A 19,583-nucleotide genomic window follows, 5' to 3' on the forward strand; every position below is an offset into this window, starting at 1 on the left:
CACTAGAGGACGCAGAAGTCAATGGGACCAGGAATGGTGCTGCATGCCTGCCGTCCCAGCACCTGGGAGGCTAAGGCAGGAGAATCTCAGGTTCAAGGTCCAGCTGGGCTACATTAGCAAGACCTTGTCTCCACTCTCTGTCTCTGCATCTGTCTGTCTGTCTCTCTCTTTCCCTTTCTCTGTCTCTCTCCCTCTCTCTTTTGGTCCTAGGGCTTGAACTCTAGGCCTGGGTGTTGTTCCTGAGCTCTTCAGCTCAAGGCTACCACCCCACCCCTGGAGCCACAGCGCTACTTCTGGCTTTCTAGTGGCTAATTGGAGATAAGAGTCTCATGGACTTTAGTGCCCAGGCTGGCTTTGAACCTTGATCCTCAGATCTCAGCCTCCTGAGTAGCTAGGATGACAGATGTGAGCCACCGCACCCAGCTTTCAGTTTTCTAATAGAAGCCAAAACTGGGTTGAAGTGAGGATTACTTAGGAATGTATATGTATGTGTGTGTGTGTGTGTGTGTGTGTGTGTGCGCGCACGCACGTGTGCATGTGCACCTGCGTGTGCCAGTACTGGGGCTTGAACTCAGGACTCTTACATTTTTCATTCAGAACTAGTGATCCACTGCTTGAGCCACAGCTGGACTTCTGGCTGGTTAACTGGCCTGGCTTTGAACTAGGATCCTCAGCTCTCAGCTTACTGAGTGGTTGGGATTGCAGGTACGAGGCACTAACAAGGCGCTGACTGACGGGGGCTGAGGAGCAGAGGCCCCTGGGATGTAGCGAGCTGACGCAGGGCTCCCCTCCCCAGAGCACCTCACACCTGTGATCCAGAATGCGCTGGCCAGGGCGCCCTAGCGGAGCCCGGAGTCCACCCCGGCCCCCACCTGCCCACTGTGCCCGCACCTGGGGCTTCAGCCCTGCCTGCCCGCGTGCCCCTCTCTGCTACCCCAGCCCTCCCCTGCAGTGCCCGCAGCCTGACCAGAAACAGGCCCCCTCCTCTAGAGGAAGCCCTACCTATACTCCCCACCCCACATTTGGGAAGCAGGAGGGTCCTGGTCAAGGTCAGTCTGGGCTACAAGGTGAGACCTGGCTGCCCTTCAGAAAACACTTTTTTTTGTCGGTCAAGGGACTTGAACTCTGGGCCTGGGTGCTGTCCCTGAGCTCTTTTGCTCAAGGCTAGTGCTCTACTACTTTGAGTCACAGCCTTGCTTCTGGTTTTCTGGTGATTCATTGAAGATAGGAGTTTCAGAGGACGGGGAGTGTGGCCTGGTGGTAGAGTGCTCGCCTAGCATGCAGGAAGACCCGGGTTTGATTGCTCGGTACCACATACATAGAAAGAAAAAAAAAGCCAGAAGTGGTGCAAATTAAGCTGTCACCCCTGCCCACCCTGTATTTGGTTCCTGCACACAGGCACCGAGCTACCCATCCCTTAGGTACACCCTAACTGTGACAGAGCAGAAAGAACTCTAGACCAGGTGAGGTGGCACGGTGGCACACACTGCTCCTCTACTCCCAGCCCTGGAGGGACTGGAAGACCCGAGGTCTCCAAGTGAGACCCTGCCCCCACCCCCACCCCCCAGACTAGTGTAAGTCCTCGGATCCACGCATCAGGAATCTAGGCCAGCTCCAATCCTTCCACCCTGACCTCCAACAAGGAGGTCCAGCCGCCCTGGGGCAGGCAAATGCGGCTGTCCCACCGTGGGTGCAGCCTGAGGTCTGGGACCTGCGCCTGGCAGCTGTCCGGGCAGGGTGAGCATCTTCCTTGGGTGAGACAGAAGCCACTAGGCACACATGCCACAGAAACGTCAGTGTGCATCGCTTCCCAGCAAATAACGTAAAATACAGCCAGGCATCTGCTACTCACACCTCTTAGCTGGCTACTTAGGAGGACAAGAATGGGAAATGAAGGGGCCGGGAGTTTGGCCTAGTGGTTAAAGTGCTTGCCTAGCATGCATGAAGACCCGGGTTCAATTCCTCGGCACCCCACATACATAGCAAGAAGCCAGAAGTGGTGCTGAGGCTCAAGTGGTAGAGCTCTAGCCTTGAGAAAGTCCAAGGACAGTGCTCAGGCCCTGAGCTCAAGCCCAGGACTGGCAAAAAAAAAAAAAAAAAAAAAAAAAGAATGGGAAATGAAGTTGTAGTTTGAGACCAGCCCAGATATAAGGTTATTTTTTTGTCAGTCCTGGGCCTTGAACTCAGGGCCTGGACACTGTCTTTGGGCATTCTCAAGGCTAGAGCTCTACCACTTGAGCCTCAGCACCACTTCTGGCTTACTTCTATGTATGTGGTACCGAGGAATCAAGCCTGGGTCTTCGTGCATGCTAAGTAAGCCCTTTACTCTCGGCCCTTGAGTTTGGTTCTTATTTTAGTGTTTGTGACAAGGCCTCACTACGTAGCGCACACTGGCCTCCAGCTCTCAAACTTGCTGCCCCAGCCTCGGGAATGCTCGGATTAAAGGTGAATGCCAGTGGACCCATTTTGGAGCTACCCCTTTGATTGAAAAGGTGAGCTAGAGCCTTCCACACAAAAAGTGAGAAGCTAACCTGGCTGTGTCCAGGCCAGAGGTCCAAGCTCCCACCTCACATTTCTGTTCCCCCAAACACCAACTGGGAAGGAGGGTTTACTATGGTGTCTTAGCTGTATCATTTCTTCCAACTTAATATGGTTCCGAATTCAGAATCCAGAAATCAGCATAGTTAAAAGTCAAATGAGTTATGGGAAGTGTGCCAACACAATTCCATGGGGCTAAAATGCAGGGGCTACACAATGGCTGAGCAAAATGAACCATCCTTGTCCTCCCTGGCAACACAGAGAAGTACGAGGATGAGGATTGCAGCTCAGGCTGGCCCAGGCACAAATCAAGATCCTGCCTTCAACAACCAAAGCAAAACAGTCCTGGCAGAGTGGCCCAAAAGGGAATGCACTGGCCTAGCAAGCTTGAAGCCCCTAAGTTCAATCACCAGGACTGTCAAAAAGAAAAAAGAAATCATGAATAGCCAGATGTCAGTGGCTTATACCTATAACTAGCTATTCAGCAGGCTGAGATCTGAGTGAAAAAGCTCACGGTGCCCAGGATCTGAGATTAAGTCCAGGTTCTATTAAAGGGGAAACTGGGCACAGTGGCTCACGCCTGTCATCCTAGCTACTCTGGAGGCTGAGATCTGAGGATCACGGTTCAAAGCCAGCCCCGGCACTAAAGTCAGTGAGACTCTTATCGCCAATTAATCTCTAGGAAACAGGAAGTGGGGCTGTGGCTCAGGGACAGTGCCCAGAGTTCAAGCCTCGCGACTGATCCAAAACAAAAACAGAAAGAATAGAGAGTTGAGCAACTGCCTTATGTCACCCAGCGAGTATGGGGTTCGGTTGTAAGCGATGACAGACATTCAGCCACACATCACCAGGCAACGCTGTCATCATGTTTAAGCCCACAGATATGCAGGCCACCACTCTGACCTGGTCCTTTCATCCATGTTCCAGGGAGTCTATTTTCCAGGGTATTTACTTTTATTAAACTACTGGGAATTGAACCCGGGATCTCACGCTCACCAAGCGGCCCAGCACCTGTCCGGCCACCCCCCCCCCAGCCCTTCCCATTCTGTTGATTCGTGTTTTTAAGTGGAGGAGCCCCCAGGACTCACAGCCCCAGGCCCTCTGCTCCAGCCTCCCGGGCCGCTGGGATGACAAACCTGCACGGTTTCTTTTCTGATCGGGCGACTCCTGCAGGAGGAGGAGGAGCACATGGCCTGAGTACCGCAGGGGCCATCGTCACTTGACCCTGAGTGTCGACACTCAGCTCCCCCTCCCGGTCCCCCGAAAGCCGCGATCGCCGCGGGAGGGGGGACCTTCCCGGCTGGTCCCGGGCTGGACCTCGCCCGCCCCGGCCCGGGGTCCCGGCGCCCGGAGCGGGCGTGCGGCGCGGGGGATTCCGGCCCCCCCCCCCCCCCCGGCGGGACTGGGCAGCCGGAGCCTCCCGGAAGTGGCGGGCGGGGCGGGGCGGGGCCTCCCGGGGCCGCGCGTTCCCGCGGCGTCCCCCCCACCCCCTCCCCTTCCCGGCCAGCACACAATGGGCTGCGGCCCCAGGCCGGGCGCGCGACCCCGCCGCCGCACCACGTGGGCCGCAGAGCGCGCCGGGCCAACAGCGGCCCCGTCGGCCCAGGGCCGGGCGCGGCGCGGGCGTACGTGCGCGCGCGCGCGCGTGCGTGCGTGCGATTTGCGATCAGGCAGCGCGGAGGACAGCCCCAGCGGTGGGGCGGGGGGAGTTATATTGCGGGGTCCTTCCTCGCTCACCCTGGTTCCTTTCGGAGCGGACACGGCAAATGGCGGACTTCGATACCTACGACGATCGGGCCTACAGCAGCTTCGGCGGCGGCAGAGGGTGAGGCGGGCGGCGGGTGCGCGGGCCCCGGCTCGGCCGCATCTCGGGGGCGGGGGGCGGCCCGGGGGCCACGGCGGGCCTGCCGTGCTCGCCCGGGGCGGCGGCGGAGCGGGGAGGCCGCGGCCCGGCGGGGTCCGCGGCGGCCTGAGAGGCGCCCTGCGGGCCGAGGCCTGGAAATGGCGCGCTCCGGGGCCGGCGGCGGCGGTTAGCGCCGCAGCTCCGGGCCGGGCGTCCCGCCGGCGTCCTCGGGGCCGCCTCGGCGGCGGGGGGCGGCGGGAGGCCCGCGGGGCCCGGGGCCCATCCCCCTCCCCGGGGCCCGGCGCGCCGCCCCGCCGCCGCCCCGGGGCCCCGCCGGCCTCCCCTCGCCCGGGGGCCCAGCCGCCTCGGGCGCGGTCCCGCTGCAGCCCGGGAAGGGCGGGCCGGGGCCGACGGCGGGGACGGCGCCTCCGCTGCCCGCGCCCGGGCTCGGAGGGGCGGCGTGCGCGGAGCCCGCGGAGCCCGGGGCCGGAGGGCTGCCTCCCTCCCCCCCTCCGCCCCGCGCTCCCCCGACCCCGGGGGACAAGCGACCGCCGGGATGGCGGAAACCCACGCCCGACGGGGTCTCGCGGCTGTCGGCCTCCGCCTTTGTTTTGGAAACACCGAACGCCGTGTCAAGGACACGTGTGGCGCGCGTGTGGCCGTAACGGAAGATCGGTGTCCCCCACCCCCCCCTCCGCCTCGGGGGGCGCCGCCGCCGGGCTCCCCTTCGCGGGTGTCCGGGCTCCAGCCCCGCAGGCCCGGCCCGGCCCGCCCGGCCCGGCAAGGCTGGAACAAAGGCCTCGCTGGGTTGCAGGACTGGCTGGAAACGCTAGTACGAGCCTGGGGTAGGTGGAGCCACCTAGATCTCAAAGAATATTTTATTTGCTAATAAAAAAGAGAGGGATCTCGGGTGACACGTCGAAAGTCGAGCCTTTGGGGCAGCTTTCCAGGCCTCTGGTGGACGGCCCGGTGTTGCGTTTTTATTTAGCTGGCGCTGGTCCTGGGTCTCGAAGGACTGGGGGCTGTCTTTTGTGCTCTACCCTTCCAGCTTATGCTCCACCTCTGGCTTTCTTTCTTTTTTGGATGTTTAATTGGTGATGAGCCCCCCCGCCCCCCAACACACACACACACAGACGTTCCTGCCCCAGCTGGCTTTAAATCTTGATTCTCAGATCTCAGCCTCCTGAGGAGCTAAGATTACAGGTGTGAGCCACTGGTTCCCTGCAGTCCAGTCTTCTTGAAATTAAGTCACTAGGGCCCCCATCTCCAGTTTTAAAAATATGTTTACAGGTTCCCTGGGAATAGCCTTCCTAAATAGGCCTGTGCCATTTGATGATTTATTTGCACTGGGACTACTGAATCTGGGGATACTTGTGTGTGCGTCTGTGCACGTGTGCGTGCCAACACTGGGCTTGAACCAGGCTTTTGAGCTCTACTGCTTGAGCACTACCTCCACTCCTGACTTCTTGCTGGTAAATTGGAGATGCATGGATTTCCTTGGCCAGGCTAGCTTTGACCCTTGTGAGCAGATCTCTGCCTCCTGAAAAGCTAGGACTATAGGTGTTAAGCCATCAGTGCCTAGCTGGGTGTGTGTGTGTGTGTGGGTGTGTGTGTGTGTGTGTGTGTGTGTGTGTGTGTTGGGGGAGAGGGAGAGTGGGGCTTGAATTAGGCTATCACTTGAGCCACAGCTCCACTTCCGGGTTTTTTTTGGTGGTTAATTCGAGGTAAGAGGAGTCTCCACAGGCTTTTGTGCCCAGGCTGGCTTTGAACTACTATCCTCAGGTCTCAGCTTCCTGAATAGCTAGGATTACAGGTGTGGAGCGCCAGCACCCAGGGCTTGAACTTTGGGTGCTGTCCGTGAGCTCCTCAGCTCAAGGCTGTTGCCCTATTCTTGAGCCTCAACCTCACTTCCCATTTTCTAGAGGTTAATTGGAGTCTCAGGTCCCTTTGTGCCCAGGCTGGCTTTGAACCTTGATCCTCAGATCTCAGCCTCCTGAGATGACAGGAGTAAGCCCCTCACCCTGTGCCCGGCATTGGTGTCTTCATTTATTTTCTGGGGCCTGGGCCCTGTCCTTGGACTTTCTCAAGGCTAGAGCTCTACCACTTGAGCCACAGCACCACTTGCAGTTTTTTTTCTATGCATGTGGTACCGAGGAATTGAACCCGGGTCTTCGTGCATGCTAGGCAAGCACTCTACCACTAGGCCACACTGCTGGCCTGGTGTCTTTATTTTTTGCTGGTCCTGGGCCTTGAACTCAGGGCCTGGGCACTGTCCTTGGGCTCTCTCAAGGCTAGAGCTCTGCCCCTTGATGCAGAGCACCATTTCTGGCTTCCCCCCCCCCCCCCCCCCCCCCGCTAGTATGTGGTACTGAGGAATTGAACGTGGGTCTTTGTGCAAGCTAGGCAAACACTCTACCACTAGGCTAAACTCCTGGCCCGTGGTGTCTTTATTTTTAAATGCTACTTCTAGCAATGTCTTGTGCGTGCCTGTAATTCCAGCACTTGGGCGGTGAGGTCCAGGCCAGCTGGAGCTACATCTCATCATCTCTCACAATACCTGGTGAGTCACTTGATGCCTCGAATCTCCAGCATCTGACCTTGGAATTTTCCAGTGGCTCTATATCCTTGGACAATATGGCCTCACTTCCTGTTATGTTTTGGACACCTGCTGGTGGACCTGTGGGCTCATTTGTACCGTGAGGTGCTTTGCGGGGAGCAAGCTGAGGAGTCCGTGGTAGCCCTGAAATTTAGAGAACAGCAATCTCCCATGGTGGTATCAGTGAGCTATGTTCACAGCCATGGATGTGACAGTGCATATGCACTTGTGGGCTTGCGTGATGGGTTCTGTGAGGACGCCGGCCCTGCCCTACAGTCCTCCAACCCTGATGACAGCCTGAACCTGCACTAGAAGACACCACCACGACTCAGGCACCAGCCCATCTCCGTGTCACAGGTTTGCCATGGTGCAGGGCTACCAACTGTCATGTCTGGATACAACCTTTCTAAAGCTAGACCTTTTGCTTCAGAGCTGGGATGGCCAGTCTGCCGACTTCCTGTCCTGCTAGCAGCTATGCTTCATCCTCAAGATGCTGGAGGCACTCGTGGTGATGCATCCTGCTGCCTTTCCCTACACCTGCATTGTTGAACAAGCACACGCACGGATGGCACTGAGAGCTCGTGCTTCTCTGGATTGTCCTTCTGGGCTTTGCTTCCCTTTTCCTTGGTGCCCACTGGGTACATGCCTGAGAACCGCAGCCCTGGAGCTAGTCCTCAGGCCTGGTGTGGTGGCACTCACGCGCTGTCCTGGCTACTGGAAGGCTTGCCTGGAGACCATCCTAGCCAACAAAGCTACATTTGCCTGAAGCCTGACAGACCCTGGGAGGCTGAGGCAGGAGGCCAGCGTGGGCTGCGTGTTGAGGTGATCCAATGAACAGAACAATTGTGTGTCAGGTTCTAGAGCGAGGGAGCGTGTCAGCTCACACACACAGGTCTGAGTTACCATTTTAACCATGTCAGGTATGCAGCAGAGTGCACTAGTGCAACCACAGACGTTCCTAACTTCTCATCTGGTAAAATTAGAACTCTCCCCAAGAAATAAGGACTTTCAGTATTTCTACCATGAATCATGACAGCTATCGTTTATTTACTTCAGAGCTGAGTACTGGTGGCTCATGTCTGATCCTAGCTACTTACCCAGGGAGCTGAGCTCTGGAGGACAGTGGTTCAAAGTGGGCCTGGGCAGACAAATGATCGATTGATTGATTGATTCCATCTACAAAAAGCAAAAGCTTACTTGAATGAGAGCAGCTGTCCACAGACAGGACAAACACTTGTGGCTTCCATGTTACTGGCTACGTTTTTGTTATTTGTTTGTGCTGGTCCAAGGGCTTAAACTCAGGGCCTGGGCATGGGCACTGACCTGTTTTGCCCAAGGGTAGCGATCTGCCACTTGTCACATAGCTCCACTTTCAGCTTTTCTTTTTTTTTTTTTTTTTTGGTGGTGGTTTGTTTATTGGAGATAAGAGTCTCACAGTCTTACATGTCTGGGCTGACTTTGACCCACAATCCTCAGATCTCAGTCTCCTGAGTAGCTAAGATTACAGGCGTGAGCCACCGTGCCTGGCTTTTTTGGTTATTTTATTTATTTACTTATTTATTTATTGTGGGTCCATGGGGTTTAAACTCTAGGCCTGGGTGCTGTCCTTGAGCTCTTCAGCTCAAGGCTACTACCCTACTCATTGAGCCACAGCCCCATTTCCTGTTTTCTAGTAGTTAATTGGACATATGAGTCTCATAGACATTAGTGCCCAGGCTGGCTTTGAACTCTACCACTTGAGCCACAGCACCACTCCTGACTTTTTCTGTGCATGTGGTACTGGGGAATTGTACCTGGGTCTTCGTGCATGCTAGGCAAGCACTAGGGTACGCTCCTGGCCCGTTGGTTAAGCTTTGATTGTGCTGGTGACTTGGCCCAGGGCTCTGCACTTGCTACACTACAGCCTCAGCTTAAGGATTTTGTCTGTGTGGACTTTGTTTGGTGCTAGTACTGGCCCCCGAGCTCCAGGGCTGGATGCTGTCCCCGAGCCTTTTGTTTAAGGCCAGTGCTATTTAGGGTTTGAGCCACTGGTTGGTTTGGTTTGGGAGGGTTGATTGGAGCCAAGACTCTCTTGTAGCCATGTGCTGATGAGGCGCAGGCCTATAATCCTAGCTACTCAGGATCCAGTTTCCATGGAGCCAGCCTAGGCAGGAAAGTCCAGGACACTCCAAACAGCCACCAAAAAGCCAGACATGGAGCTGTGGCTCAAGTGATAGAGCTCTAATCTGGGCACGACCCTGTCCCCAAGTTGAGTCCCCATGACTGGTTTTTAAAAAAGGCCGGGAGTGTGGCCTAGTAGTAGACTGCTTGCTTAGCATGCCCAAAAACCCAGGTTCAATTCCTCGGTACCACATACATAGAAAAAAGCTGGAAGTGATGTTGTGGCTCAAGTGGTAGAGCTCTAGCCTTGAGAAAGCCCAAGGACAGTGCTCACTCAGGCCCTGAGCTCAAGCCTTAAAACTGGCAAAAAAGAAAAGAAAAAAGAAAATCTCATGGACTTTTTGCTTAAGCTGGCTTTGAACTGAGGTCTATCTTGGTCCCCTAAGTAGCCATGAATATGAAGGGGTATCAATTAGTGATTAACACTTGTCACTAGCTTGTCTTGTTCATTAGTTTTTAGTAGTCTGTCATCCTTGTCTCTCAGGAGACTGAGGTTTGAGGATTGTGCTTCAAAGCCAACCCAGCAACAGCAGGAAAGTCTGTGAGACTCTTTTTCCTATTAACCTCCAAAGAGTTAGAAGCAGAACTGTGTGCCTCAAGTGGTAGAGCCAGCCTTGAGCACAAAAGCTCAGGGTTGGAGCCCAGGCCGAGTCCAAGTCCCAAGACCAGCACACACAAAATTCCTTCAGTGGACAGCACCTTTCTCAGGTCAGGGGTGTGGTGTCTGTTTCCAGTTTCCTGTGTGACTGTTAGGCTGCCGGAGGCCCTCACCACCTTCTCTACATGGTACTCACGGGCCGTCACTGCAGACTAGCTGGGTTCCAGGCACACCCCTGCACATCCTACAGAGGTGCCCATAGTCCTCACTGCTCAGTGGAGAAAGCTGTGGTGCAGGCGCCTCAAGCACCCACAGACTTCTGGGGGGCCAAGACAACCAGATGCCAACATGGGCTGAATCCCAGTAAATCCTCGATGAGGACAGCAAGCCTGGCCTCTCGTCTTTCATTCTTGTCTGGGATCCATGCTACCAGGCTCCTTCCTGGCACTGCCCTGGACAAGGCTCAGTGCTAATGCAGGGGGCAGTTGTGGGACAGATGGGGCGCTACTATTTGTTCTTTTCTTTCTGTGCCAGTCCTGGGGCTTGAACGCCAGCCTGGGTGCTGTCCCTTAGCTTTTTTCCTCTCCAGGCTGGCCTTCTACCACTTGAGCCACAGCTGCACTTCTCTTTTGGTGGGTTCATTGGAAATTAGTCTCTCTGATTTTTTTGCCCAGGCTGGTTTCAAACCCTGATCCTTAAATTTCAACTTACTTAGCTAGGAAATGATAGGCATGAGCCGCCCGTGCGTGGCCAGCCAGCTATGGGGTGGGTGGGGTGTGTGCATGCACACGTGTGTGTGTGTGTGCGCGCGTGTGCGTGCAAGCGTGTGCACCCCCATGCACCACGTCTTCTTGACTAGCTTTGAAGTTTCCAATCCTCACCAGTGTTGGGATTACAGGTGCCAACTGCCTCTGTTTGTGGCAAAGCCAGTTTCAGGATCCTGGGTGGATGTTGGTGGCTTTCTTTGCTGATAGAGCCTGGAATGTTGATCTGAATTAGTCTTGAGGTTGCTAGACTGGTAGTCTACCACTTGAACCATTGTTCCAAAACTGCACCCCCCCCCTCTTTTTTTTTTTCTTTTTTTTTTTTTTGCCAGTCCTGGGCTTGAGCTCAGGGTCTGAGCACTGTCCTTGGGCTTTCTCAAAGCTAGAGCTCTACCCCTTGAGCCACACCACCACTTCAGCTTTTCTGTGTATGGGGTACTAAGTAATTGAACCCAGGTCTTTATGCATGCTAGGCAAGCACTCTACCACTAGGCCAAACTCCAGCCAGTGGCCCCACCACTCTTCCCCCCCCCTCCCGCCTTTTTGTGTGTGGGGGGGTCATGGGACTTGAACTCTGGGATCGGGCCCTGTCTCTAGCTCTTCAGCTCAAGGCTACCACCCTACCCCTTGAGCCACAGCCCCACTTCCCATTTTGTACTGATTAACTGGAGATAAAAGTCTCACAATCTTTTAGTGCCCAGACTGGCTGGCTTTGAACTGCGATCCTCAGATCTCAGCCTCTTGAGTAGCTACATTTACAGGCTTTTTTTTTTTTTTTTTTTTTTTTTTTGCCAGTCGTGGGACTTGGACTGGAGGCCTCTGAACACTGTCTTTGAGCTTACTTCAAGGTAGAAGTCTACCACTTGAGTCACTTCCGGCTTTTTCTATGCATGTGGTACCGAGGATGGAGCCCTGGTCTTCGTGCATGCCAGGCAAGCCCTCTACCACTAGGCCACACTCCCAGCCCTCATCCTTTTTTTTTTTTTTTTTTTTTGTGCGTGGGGCTTGAACTCTGGGCTTGGGCATGGTCCCTGAGATCTTCAGCTCAAGGCTACTGCCCTAGCCTAGAGCCAAGCCCCACTTCCCCTTTCTAGAGATAAGAGTCTCAGGTCTTTTTGTGCCCTTGGCTGGCTGTGAACTTTGATCCTCAGGATCTCGGCCTCAAGATTAGTTAGGATTACAGGCATGAGCCACCACACCCGTCCAGCCCTCATCCCTTTTTTTAATAAAGGATTTCACTATGTAGGCCAGGTTGCCCTTGAACTCATGATCCTCCTGCCTCAGCCTCTCAAGATACTGGAATCTGTGTGCCCCATTGCATTTGGCTCTGTTACCAGTGTCAGAGCTTCAGCAGGAGATGGAGTAGTCCTGAGACAGACTGGGGAGCAAGGGATTTACACCAGTGCTTGCTTGGAGACTTAGGGAGGAAGTGTTGCAAGTTGGAGCTGGAAGTGTGACTCCACAATAGAAAGTGCTGAAGCCTTGGCAAGGCCCTCGGTCTGACATGAGAAGACACCTTGAGCTCATCGGTGGAGCTCACAGTTTTGCTCCTAACCACTGACTGGCATGTGAAGCCACTCTGGACAGGAAATCTATGAGGTTATCTCCATCTAACCAGCAAAAAGCTAAAAGTGGGGTTGTAGTACAAATAGTAGAATGCCAGCCTTGAGAGAAAGCAAAACCTAGATGAGAGCCAGAGGCCCCAGCATAGGGACACAGTGCACGCCTGCATCCACTAATGAAGTGGGAGAGCCACAGTCTCTATCTACATTCCACAACGCTGGCTCCTCATAAGAGAAGCACCTTCTCTTCCGCCTGCAGTCCGAGTCAGAGCCTGCAAATTGGTGGAAGTAGTGTGCAGAACACATTGATTAGGACCCACATTATTTCTTTTCTGTGAGCACTGTTGTAATAAAATGGGGTCGGTGCCCGGTGTGGCCACTTTGCACGAAGAACCCTGTACCTCAGCTTGGCTTGAGAAATATTTTAAGTACTACTTGGAGCAGTCACTTGAAAACAAGCACAACCCTCTTCTGTGTAACAGCAGCTCTGTAGTGACAGTAATTTTCAATCCACAGTGGCTTTTAGGTGTACCCTGTTCTGTTCTCCCTCCCTGGAAACTGGGATGGCCTGCCAAGACTGCAGCCAGGCCTGCCTGCTTCCGTCTGGGCTGTGACCTCCACGGAGGTCAGCAGACAGCGCTGGGCTGGTGCCCTGAAACCTGCAGTGAGGACTGCCAGATAAGCATCTGTTCCGGAGCCTTTGTCTGGAGAAATGGCTTTTAGCCCACGCGGCGTTGGGTGCATTCAGGTGTGTGTGTGGTCATGCTGGGATCGAGCCCAGGCTTGGCCACAGGGTCGGTGATGCCGCCTGACCACATCTCCGCCTGGGCCGAGGCGTCAAATACATGCTGTGCCTCGCTCAGTAGGGAGGACGGGGCGGGCTGCCTGGCTGGGGTGGGCGCCCCTGCAGTGACAGCTTTCCCTGCTTGACAGGGGCCCCTCCCCTCCCCAGCACTTGCCTTGCTGGGGTGCTGCTCTGAAAGTGCAGAATTGTGGGGTTTGCACGACCTCCAGCAGGTGCCATGTGCCAGGCAGTCCTTGCTACCATGTGGGGTGGGGGGCGGCCTGGAGACCATGTGGGGTGGTGAGCGCCCGTCCAGACCTATCTCCAGCCTGGCATGTGAGGTTTATTGCTTAGAGCTTCCAGAATGACACTCCATCACTTAGATCGAGCGCTTCCAGTTAGTCTACAGAACGCTTTCCTGGAAATGTGCTGAGGGCTCTGATTTCTGGCTGGGTTCACGCAGCACCACCGGACAGGCCGAGCTCCCAGCCAGCAGCAAGCCGAGTGGCCCTGCCTGGGTGGACACTGGTGGCTGCTGCTGTCACCTGGCCTTTGTGTCCTGGGTATGCTGCAGTGTGGTCTCCTCCAGCACCATCCCCGGGCTGTACCCTGAGCCTCCTCCGAAGACCCTGGTTGAGTGCAGAGAGAGGGTGGCATTTGGAGCTGGGAGTCAGATTTCCTGAATTGGGCGGCATGTGTTGCTGGCAGTGGGGGGGTGTTAGATGCTGCCTGCTCCTAGGGGCGGGGGGGGGTGAGGGCAGGCGCAGCGGGCACACCCTGATCTCCGGGTCAGATCTGCAGAGGCCTGGCCCTATCAGGCCTGGTGCTTCAGGCATGTTCAGTGTAACTGCCAACGGAGAAGCAGTTACCAAACTACAGAGCTGTGTGGTCAATTAAACTCTCTTAAGCTATGTTTAGGGCAGGGAGTGTAGCGTAGTGGTAGAGTGCTTGCCTAGCCTGCCCTGGGTTCAATTCCTCAGTGGCACACAGAAAAGGCCAGAGGTGGCACTGTGGCTCAAGTGGCAGAGCACCAGCCTTGAACAGAAAGAGCTCAGGGACACTGATTGTGGCTTCCTTCAGACCTGCCGCCTGCCAGAGCGCTCTTCTGCCCCTGCCACACTCTACAGCCATCGTTTTATTGGTTGAAATGGTTTATTTCTGCCCTTAGCAGAGCTTGAACCATGATCCTCTTGATACCCACCTCCCCGGAACTGGAATTATGGTCATACACCACTGAATCTAGCCCTACTTTTACACACTGTGTGTGTGTGCGTGTGTGTGTGCGCGCATGTGCGCGCGCACATGCTAGTACGGTTACCGCTTGAACCACTTCTGCAGCTCCATCTTTTTTTGTTGGATAATCAGATAAGAGTCTTGAATTTGCTCTGGCACTGGTAACTCACGCCTATAATCCTAAGTACTGTGGAGGCTGGGATGTGAGGATTGACTCAGAGCTCCCTCCCCTCCCCCCCCCCCCCCCCCCGCAGGAAAGTCCTCTTTATTTACCACCAGAACACCAGAATGAACTACTTTTAAGTGGAGCAGAAGAGCTCATGGACAGCATCCAGATCCTGAGTTCAAACCCCATAACCAACAACAAAAAAGCATTTGGGGGCTGGAATGTGGCTTAGTGGTAGACTGCTTGCCTAGCATGTGCGTAGCCCTGGGTTCAGTTCCTCAGTACCACGTGCACAGAAAAGGTGAGAAAGTGGCGTTGTGGCTCAAGTGATAGCCCAGAGCAGAGAGGTGCTCGTTCAAGCCTCAGGCCTGGAAAAAAACAAAAGTTTTGAACTTGTCTGTCCAGGCTGGCTTTGAACCAGGATCCTTAGATTTGAGGCACAGCAGTAGGCTTGTGGTTTTCTCGTTGTGTGCTTCCCTGTTCACCTGTTACCTGCTGGTCTTCCTTGGTGTAGACTTTGTCCTTGAGCACTTTGGGGTTTGCCGTGGACTGGCAGAGTGCAGGGCTCTCCGAGAAGCCGTGGCCCTCACGACACCCGCGTTCCTCTGCTCCTTGTTTGAGGTGGGATCTCACTGTGTAAACAAGGCAGGCCGGTCCTGCCTCAAGAGCTAGACTTGCAGGCGTGTGTCCTGTGGCAGGCGCGAATGCGCAGCTGGCCGGCCAGCCGATGGGGACGGAGGGGGGTGTGGCCAGACTCCAGGCGTCCTCAGGCCCTGCCCTCCATCCCTGCTGTGATGTCCCTGCAGGTCCCGGGGCAGTGCTGGTGGCCATGGCTCCCGCAGCCAGAAGGAGCTGCCCACAGAGCCCCCCTACACGGCCTACGTAGGGAATCTCCCTTTCAACACGGTTCAGGGCGACATAGACGCCATCTTTAAGGATCTCAGCATAAGGAGCGTGCGGCTAGTCAGAGACAAAGACACAGACAAATTTAAAGGTGAGGGGGGCCTGGAGGGGAGCTGGGGGAGGCACTATCGAAGCATGGCCTCCATGCCCGGGGTGCTGGCGGCCTCCACCACACAGATGAGCCTGGGGAAGACCCTGTCGTGTGGCCTCGGGTCTCAGCTCTCCCCCGGGAGGTGGCAGATGGGAGGGGTTGGGGTGCTCGGGCAGGGAGCAGGTCACCCATCATCCCAGGTTTCTAGAAGGCGGCCATGTAGCAGGCAGGCAGAGCACTAGTCTGGAGCTGTGAGGCTGTCCTGCTGGGGCTCTGATGCCGCTTGGTCCCAAGCATGCCTCAGGCCAGTGTCCACTCCAGCACATACAAGGACGGAGACCTGGGGCCCCGGGCAGGGGGAAGGTGGCGTCTCTTTGGTCCACGGCCTCCTCTGTCTTCCAGGATTCTGCTATGTAGAGTTCGACGAGGTGGATTCGCTGAAGGAGGCCCTGACGTACGACGGTGCGGTGAGTCCCTGGTGGGGCCCGGCCTCGGCGGAGGCTGGCGTGGTTCCTCCGTACTCACCACTCTCCCCTTGTCACTAGCTGTTGGGCGATCGGTCACTGCGTGTGGACATTGCAGAAGGCAGAAAGCAAGACAAAGGTGGCTTCGGATTCAGGAAAGGCGGCCCCGATGACAGAGGTGACTGCTTCTCCTGAGATGGCAGCTGCATGTCTGCTGCTATGACGCTGCTCACCACAGTCGTAGGGGGAATACCAGAGGTTCTGGGGCAAGAACCTTCTAGAAGGTGACTTGTCCGTGTCTCTGCAGCCAGGTCATGATCCTCCCTGAACTTTCTCTCTTTTGTGTGTCCTCAGGAATGGGTGGCTCTCGAGAATCTAGAGGTGGCTGGGACCCCCGGGATGACTTCAATTCGGGTACCAGTATTGACCCTCCCTCACTTTACCCTGCCAACTCCCCTGGAGCCTGAGCCCCACCGGGCTCTGGGGGTGCCCGCTGGGCTCTGCCCCACTGCTTCCCAGCTTCTTAAGACGGTGAAAGTCTGTTTGGAGTCCTGCCTTTTTCTGGAATGACATGGAACTCTAGTCCCTTCACAATGGACATAGGCCACTTTCATGTCCCCTTTCTGTGCCGACAACGGCAGGTCTGTGTGCGTGCCGGGCGCCTGTGCATTTGTAATCAGGAAGGGGAACAAGACGGGAGGTGCAGCCGTGTGGGGTGCTTTCTGAACCAGGAGCCTTGGCTGCACCCCATAGGCCCACACCGGGGGTCCATCGGACTCGCTTCCAGTCCAGCTCGAGCTGAGCCGACGGCTGTGGGTGGTGTACTCGTGAAAAGCCCTGTAGTCAGACGGGCATCCTCTCGAGTCAGCCACGCCAGGGCTCTGTGTACAGGCCTCTGATCTAAGGAGCCAGCTGGCAGGCCATCCAAGGAAGGCCGCCCTCCAGGGCCTAGTGAGTGAGGGGACATCTAGAAGCTGACATGCTTACTCTAGGGGGTGATGGCCCACGGCCCTCTGGACGCCTTTCCCAGGCCTTGGCGACATTGACTTTCCTGCTGGGGTGTGGCAGTGCCCGTGCCCTTGCCTGGCCAACATGAGGCCCTGACTCTCAGGCGCAGTACCACAAGAGACTGTGCATATTACCATTTTCTTGTGCTGGTCCTGGGACTTGAACCCAGAACCTGGGTACTATGCTTGAGCTTTTGCTCAAGGCTGGCACACTGTCACTTGAGCCACCGCTCTACTTCCGGTTTTCTAGTGGTTAATTGGAGGTAAGGTCTCATAGACTTTCCTGCCAGCTGGCTTCAAACCATGGTCTTCAGATCTCAGCCTCCTGAACAGCTGGGGTTACTAGTGTGAGCCACCAGGCTCCCCCTCCTTTCCCCTCCCCTCCCCTCCCCTCCCCTCCACAGACACTGGTTCTGCTGCTTTTTTATTTTTATTTTTTGGTAGGTCATGGAGCTTGAACTCCGCCTAGGCACTGTCCCTGAGCTCTGCAGCCCAAGGCTGCCACCCTACCCTTCAGCCAAGCCCCACTTCTTGTTTTGTAGAGGTTAACTGGAGATAAAGAGTCTCAGGTCCTTTTGTGCCCAGGCTGGCTTTGAACCTTGATCCTCAGATCTCAGCCTCCTGAGTAGCTGGATTATAGATGTGAGTCACCGAGCGTGTGTGCACACACGCACACGCACACGTGTGTGGGGTACTTGGGACCTGGCTGCTATATTTTTGAAATCACCAAATGAAGGCTGAAGATGGGATTCAGGTGGTAGAACTCTAGGCAGTGAGCAAAAACATCAGATACTGAGTTCAAGTCCCAGTCCCACCAAAGGGAAAAAAATAAATGAAGCCAGGCATAGTGGATCACACCCGTAATCCTAGCTACTCAGGAGCCAGCCCAGGCACTAAAGATACTGTGAGACTCATCTCCAGTTCACCACCAGAAAACGGGAAGTGGCGCCGTGGCTAAGGGGTGGGGCGGTATCCTTGAGCTGAAGAGCTCAGGGACGGCGCCCACGCCCAGAGTTCAAGCCCCACGACCAACCCTCTCCCCCCCCCCCAAAAAAAAATGACAAAACTAGTGGGAGAGAGTTCCCTGTTGGCAGGGAGCTCCGTGGCCTGGCAGAGCTTGTGCTGGGTTGGCGAGGGGCATCCACACAACCACCCTACCAGACCTGGTTCCTCTGCATGGGTTTTGGGAGGGGCCTTTGGGTTCAGGTCAGGTGCGGTGGGTTTCTGAGATGGGATCCCACTGTGTAGTTGGGCTGGCCTGCCTTGGCCCCCAGAATCCCTGTCTTGACTTGGAAGGCCGCAGTCCTGCGTGTGCGCAGTGTGAAGGGTAGCGTGGGGAGGCAGCAGGCTAAAGGTTTGAGTGCTGAGTAGCCTGGTGAGCTGCGGGCTGAGAGTTGGGTGTGGTGGCCTAGGCCAAAAACGCAGCGCCTGGAGTTGGAGGTGACTAGCAAAAGCCTCCCTTCTGAGTTTGCGTCCGGTCTTGGCTGGGCTTGCAAGGCCCTCTGTCTCCAGAAGGACCCCATCCTCCCACCCTCCCCTGGAAGCGCCCTCCTGAGTCCCCTCCAGGGCCGCTCCGCCTTCTGAGCACGGACTTCTTGAGGAAGTCTTTCCAGTGGCACTCCAGTTAGTCTTCCTGTGTTTGGAGCCACTTTCAGCCCATGTTCCACTCCTGTGCCACCTGTCAGGTTGCTTGGTGTGTTTCTGCCCTGCCGCCTGAGGCCAGAGGCTGGATGGGCACACGGCGTTAGGCCACAGAGCGCACAGCCCGCCTCCCCTTCTCCAGGGCACAGTGCCCCCTAGGGACCAACACAGTCCAGAGACAGAACCGGAATGGCCACCCGCCCACCCCGGTGCCCGCTGTGCTGCTGCCCTCTGGCCCTTTCCTGCGCCAGCCCCACCAGCAGGAACCACGGACGGACCAGCTCTTGTCTTCCGGCGCGTCGTCCCGTCACGTGGCTGGGGAGACGCGGATGCTGGACCATGGAATGTGGACGCCCTGGGCTGCGGGCGGCCACTGACGACCCCTCTTTCCCCCAGGCTTCCGGGACGACTTCCTCGGGGGACGGGGCGGCAGCCGCCCCGGGGACCGGAGGGCGGGCCCTCCCATGGGGAGCCGCTTCCGGGACGGCCCTCCCCTGCGCGGACCCAACATGGACTTCAGAGAGCCCACGGAAGGTATGGGGCGCCCACGGGTGGGTGGGCCCAGGGCCCAGGCCGCTGCCGCCACCTGAACCCCCGCCTCACTCTGTCCCCAGAGGAAAGAGCACAGAGGCCTCGGCTCCAGCTTAAACCCCGGACGGTGGCGACGCCCCTCAACCAAGTAGCCAACCCCAACTCGGCCATCTTCGGGGGTGCCCGGCCCAGAGAGGAAGTCGTCCAGAAGGGGCAGGAATGAGCTTGCGGTTGGGGGGGAAGGGGGTGCGGGGAGTTAGAGCAGACCTCAGCCTGGGGGGCCGGCCGCCCTCAGCCACCATTCCTGAGCCTGACACCGCCCTCCTCCCCCGGCTCACGGAACAGCTCGGGCTGCACGCAGCTGTTAACAAGTGGTTTTTAGTAGCTCGCCTCGCCCTGCCTCCGCCCCGCGCCCGCCCTGCTAGCTAGCGCCCTGGCCCTGCTCCCTTGCTCGTCCCCTCCTCCTTTCCTCTCCGCCTCTGGCTCTCCCGCGCGTCTTCATCTCCTGGCTCCTTGCAGCTCGCTCTGGCTCGCTCTCCCATGCCCGTGCGCTGCGCAGAAGACGGCAGGGTGAGCGGTGGGGCCCTGCGGGCCTTGTTCTGGGTGCTTCTCCAAACGCATGCTGAGTTGTGTGCCCGCCGCCTCCAGCGCAGCCCCAGCTGTCATCCCCGGTCTCGGCGGCCCGGGGCCGCCCAAGCAGAG

The 19,583-nt window shown here is 56.6% G+C and overlaps 1 protein-coding gene across 2 annotated transcripts; it reads left to right on the top strand.

Moving 5' to 3' along the window:
• The first annotated feature begins 4,156 nt into the window (after positions 1-4,156).
• On the top strand, positions 4,157-19,283 carry Eif4h (eukaryotic translation initiation factor 4H). 2 transcript variants are annotated; one of them, XM_090324400.1, is made up of 7 exons: positions 4,166-4,363; positions 15,051-15,238; positions 15,641-15,705; positions 15,784-15,880; positions 16,057-16,116; positions 18,747-18,884; positions 18,965-19,283. In XM_090324400.1, the coding sequence occupies exons 1-7, from the start codon at positions 4,305-4,307 to the stop codon at positions 19,102-19,104; spliced, it is 747 nt and encodes a 248-aa protein (XP_090180526.1). In that variant the 5' UTR covers positions 4,166-4,304; the 3' UTR covers positions 19,105-19,283. The 2 variants fall into 2 exon arrangements, with proteins under 2 accessions (XP_090180527.1, XP_090180526.1); XM_090324401.1 differs by lacking the exon at positions 16,057-16,116 and having other exon boundaries at positions 4,157-4,363.
• The last annotated feature ends 300 nt before the right edge of the window (positions 19,284-19,583 follow it).

Source organism: Megascapheus bottae, chromosome 34, assembly GCF_031878675.1.
Source record: "Megascapheus bottae isolate mThoBot1 chromosome 34, mThoBot2.hap1, whole genome shotgun sequence".
Taxonomy (NCBI): Eukaryota; Metazoa; Chordata; class Mammalia; order Rodentia; family Geomyidae; genus Megascapheus; species Megascapheus bottae.

Coding starts and splice junctions, on each gene's coding strand:
- Eif4h (XM_090324400.1), top strand. CDS start 4,305: ATGGCGGACTTCGATACCTACGACGATCGGGCCTACAGCAGCTTCGGC. Junction 15,239..15,640: donor AGACACAGACAAATTTAAAG/GTGAGGGGGGCC, acceptor TCTGTCTTCCAG/GATTCTGCTATGTAGAGTTC. Junction 16,117..18,746: donor CCGGGATGACTTCAATTCGG/GTACCAGTATTG, acceptor TCTTTCCCCCAG/GCTTCCGGGACGACTTCCTC.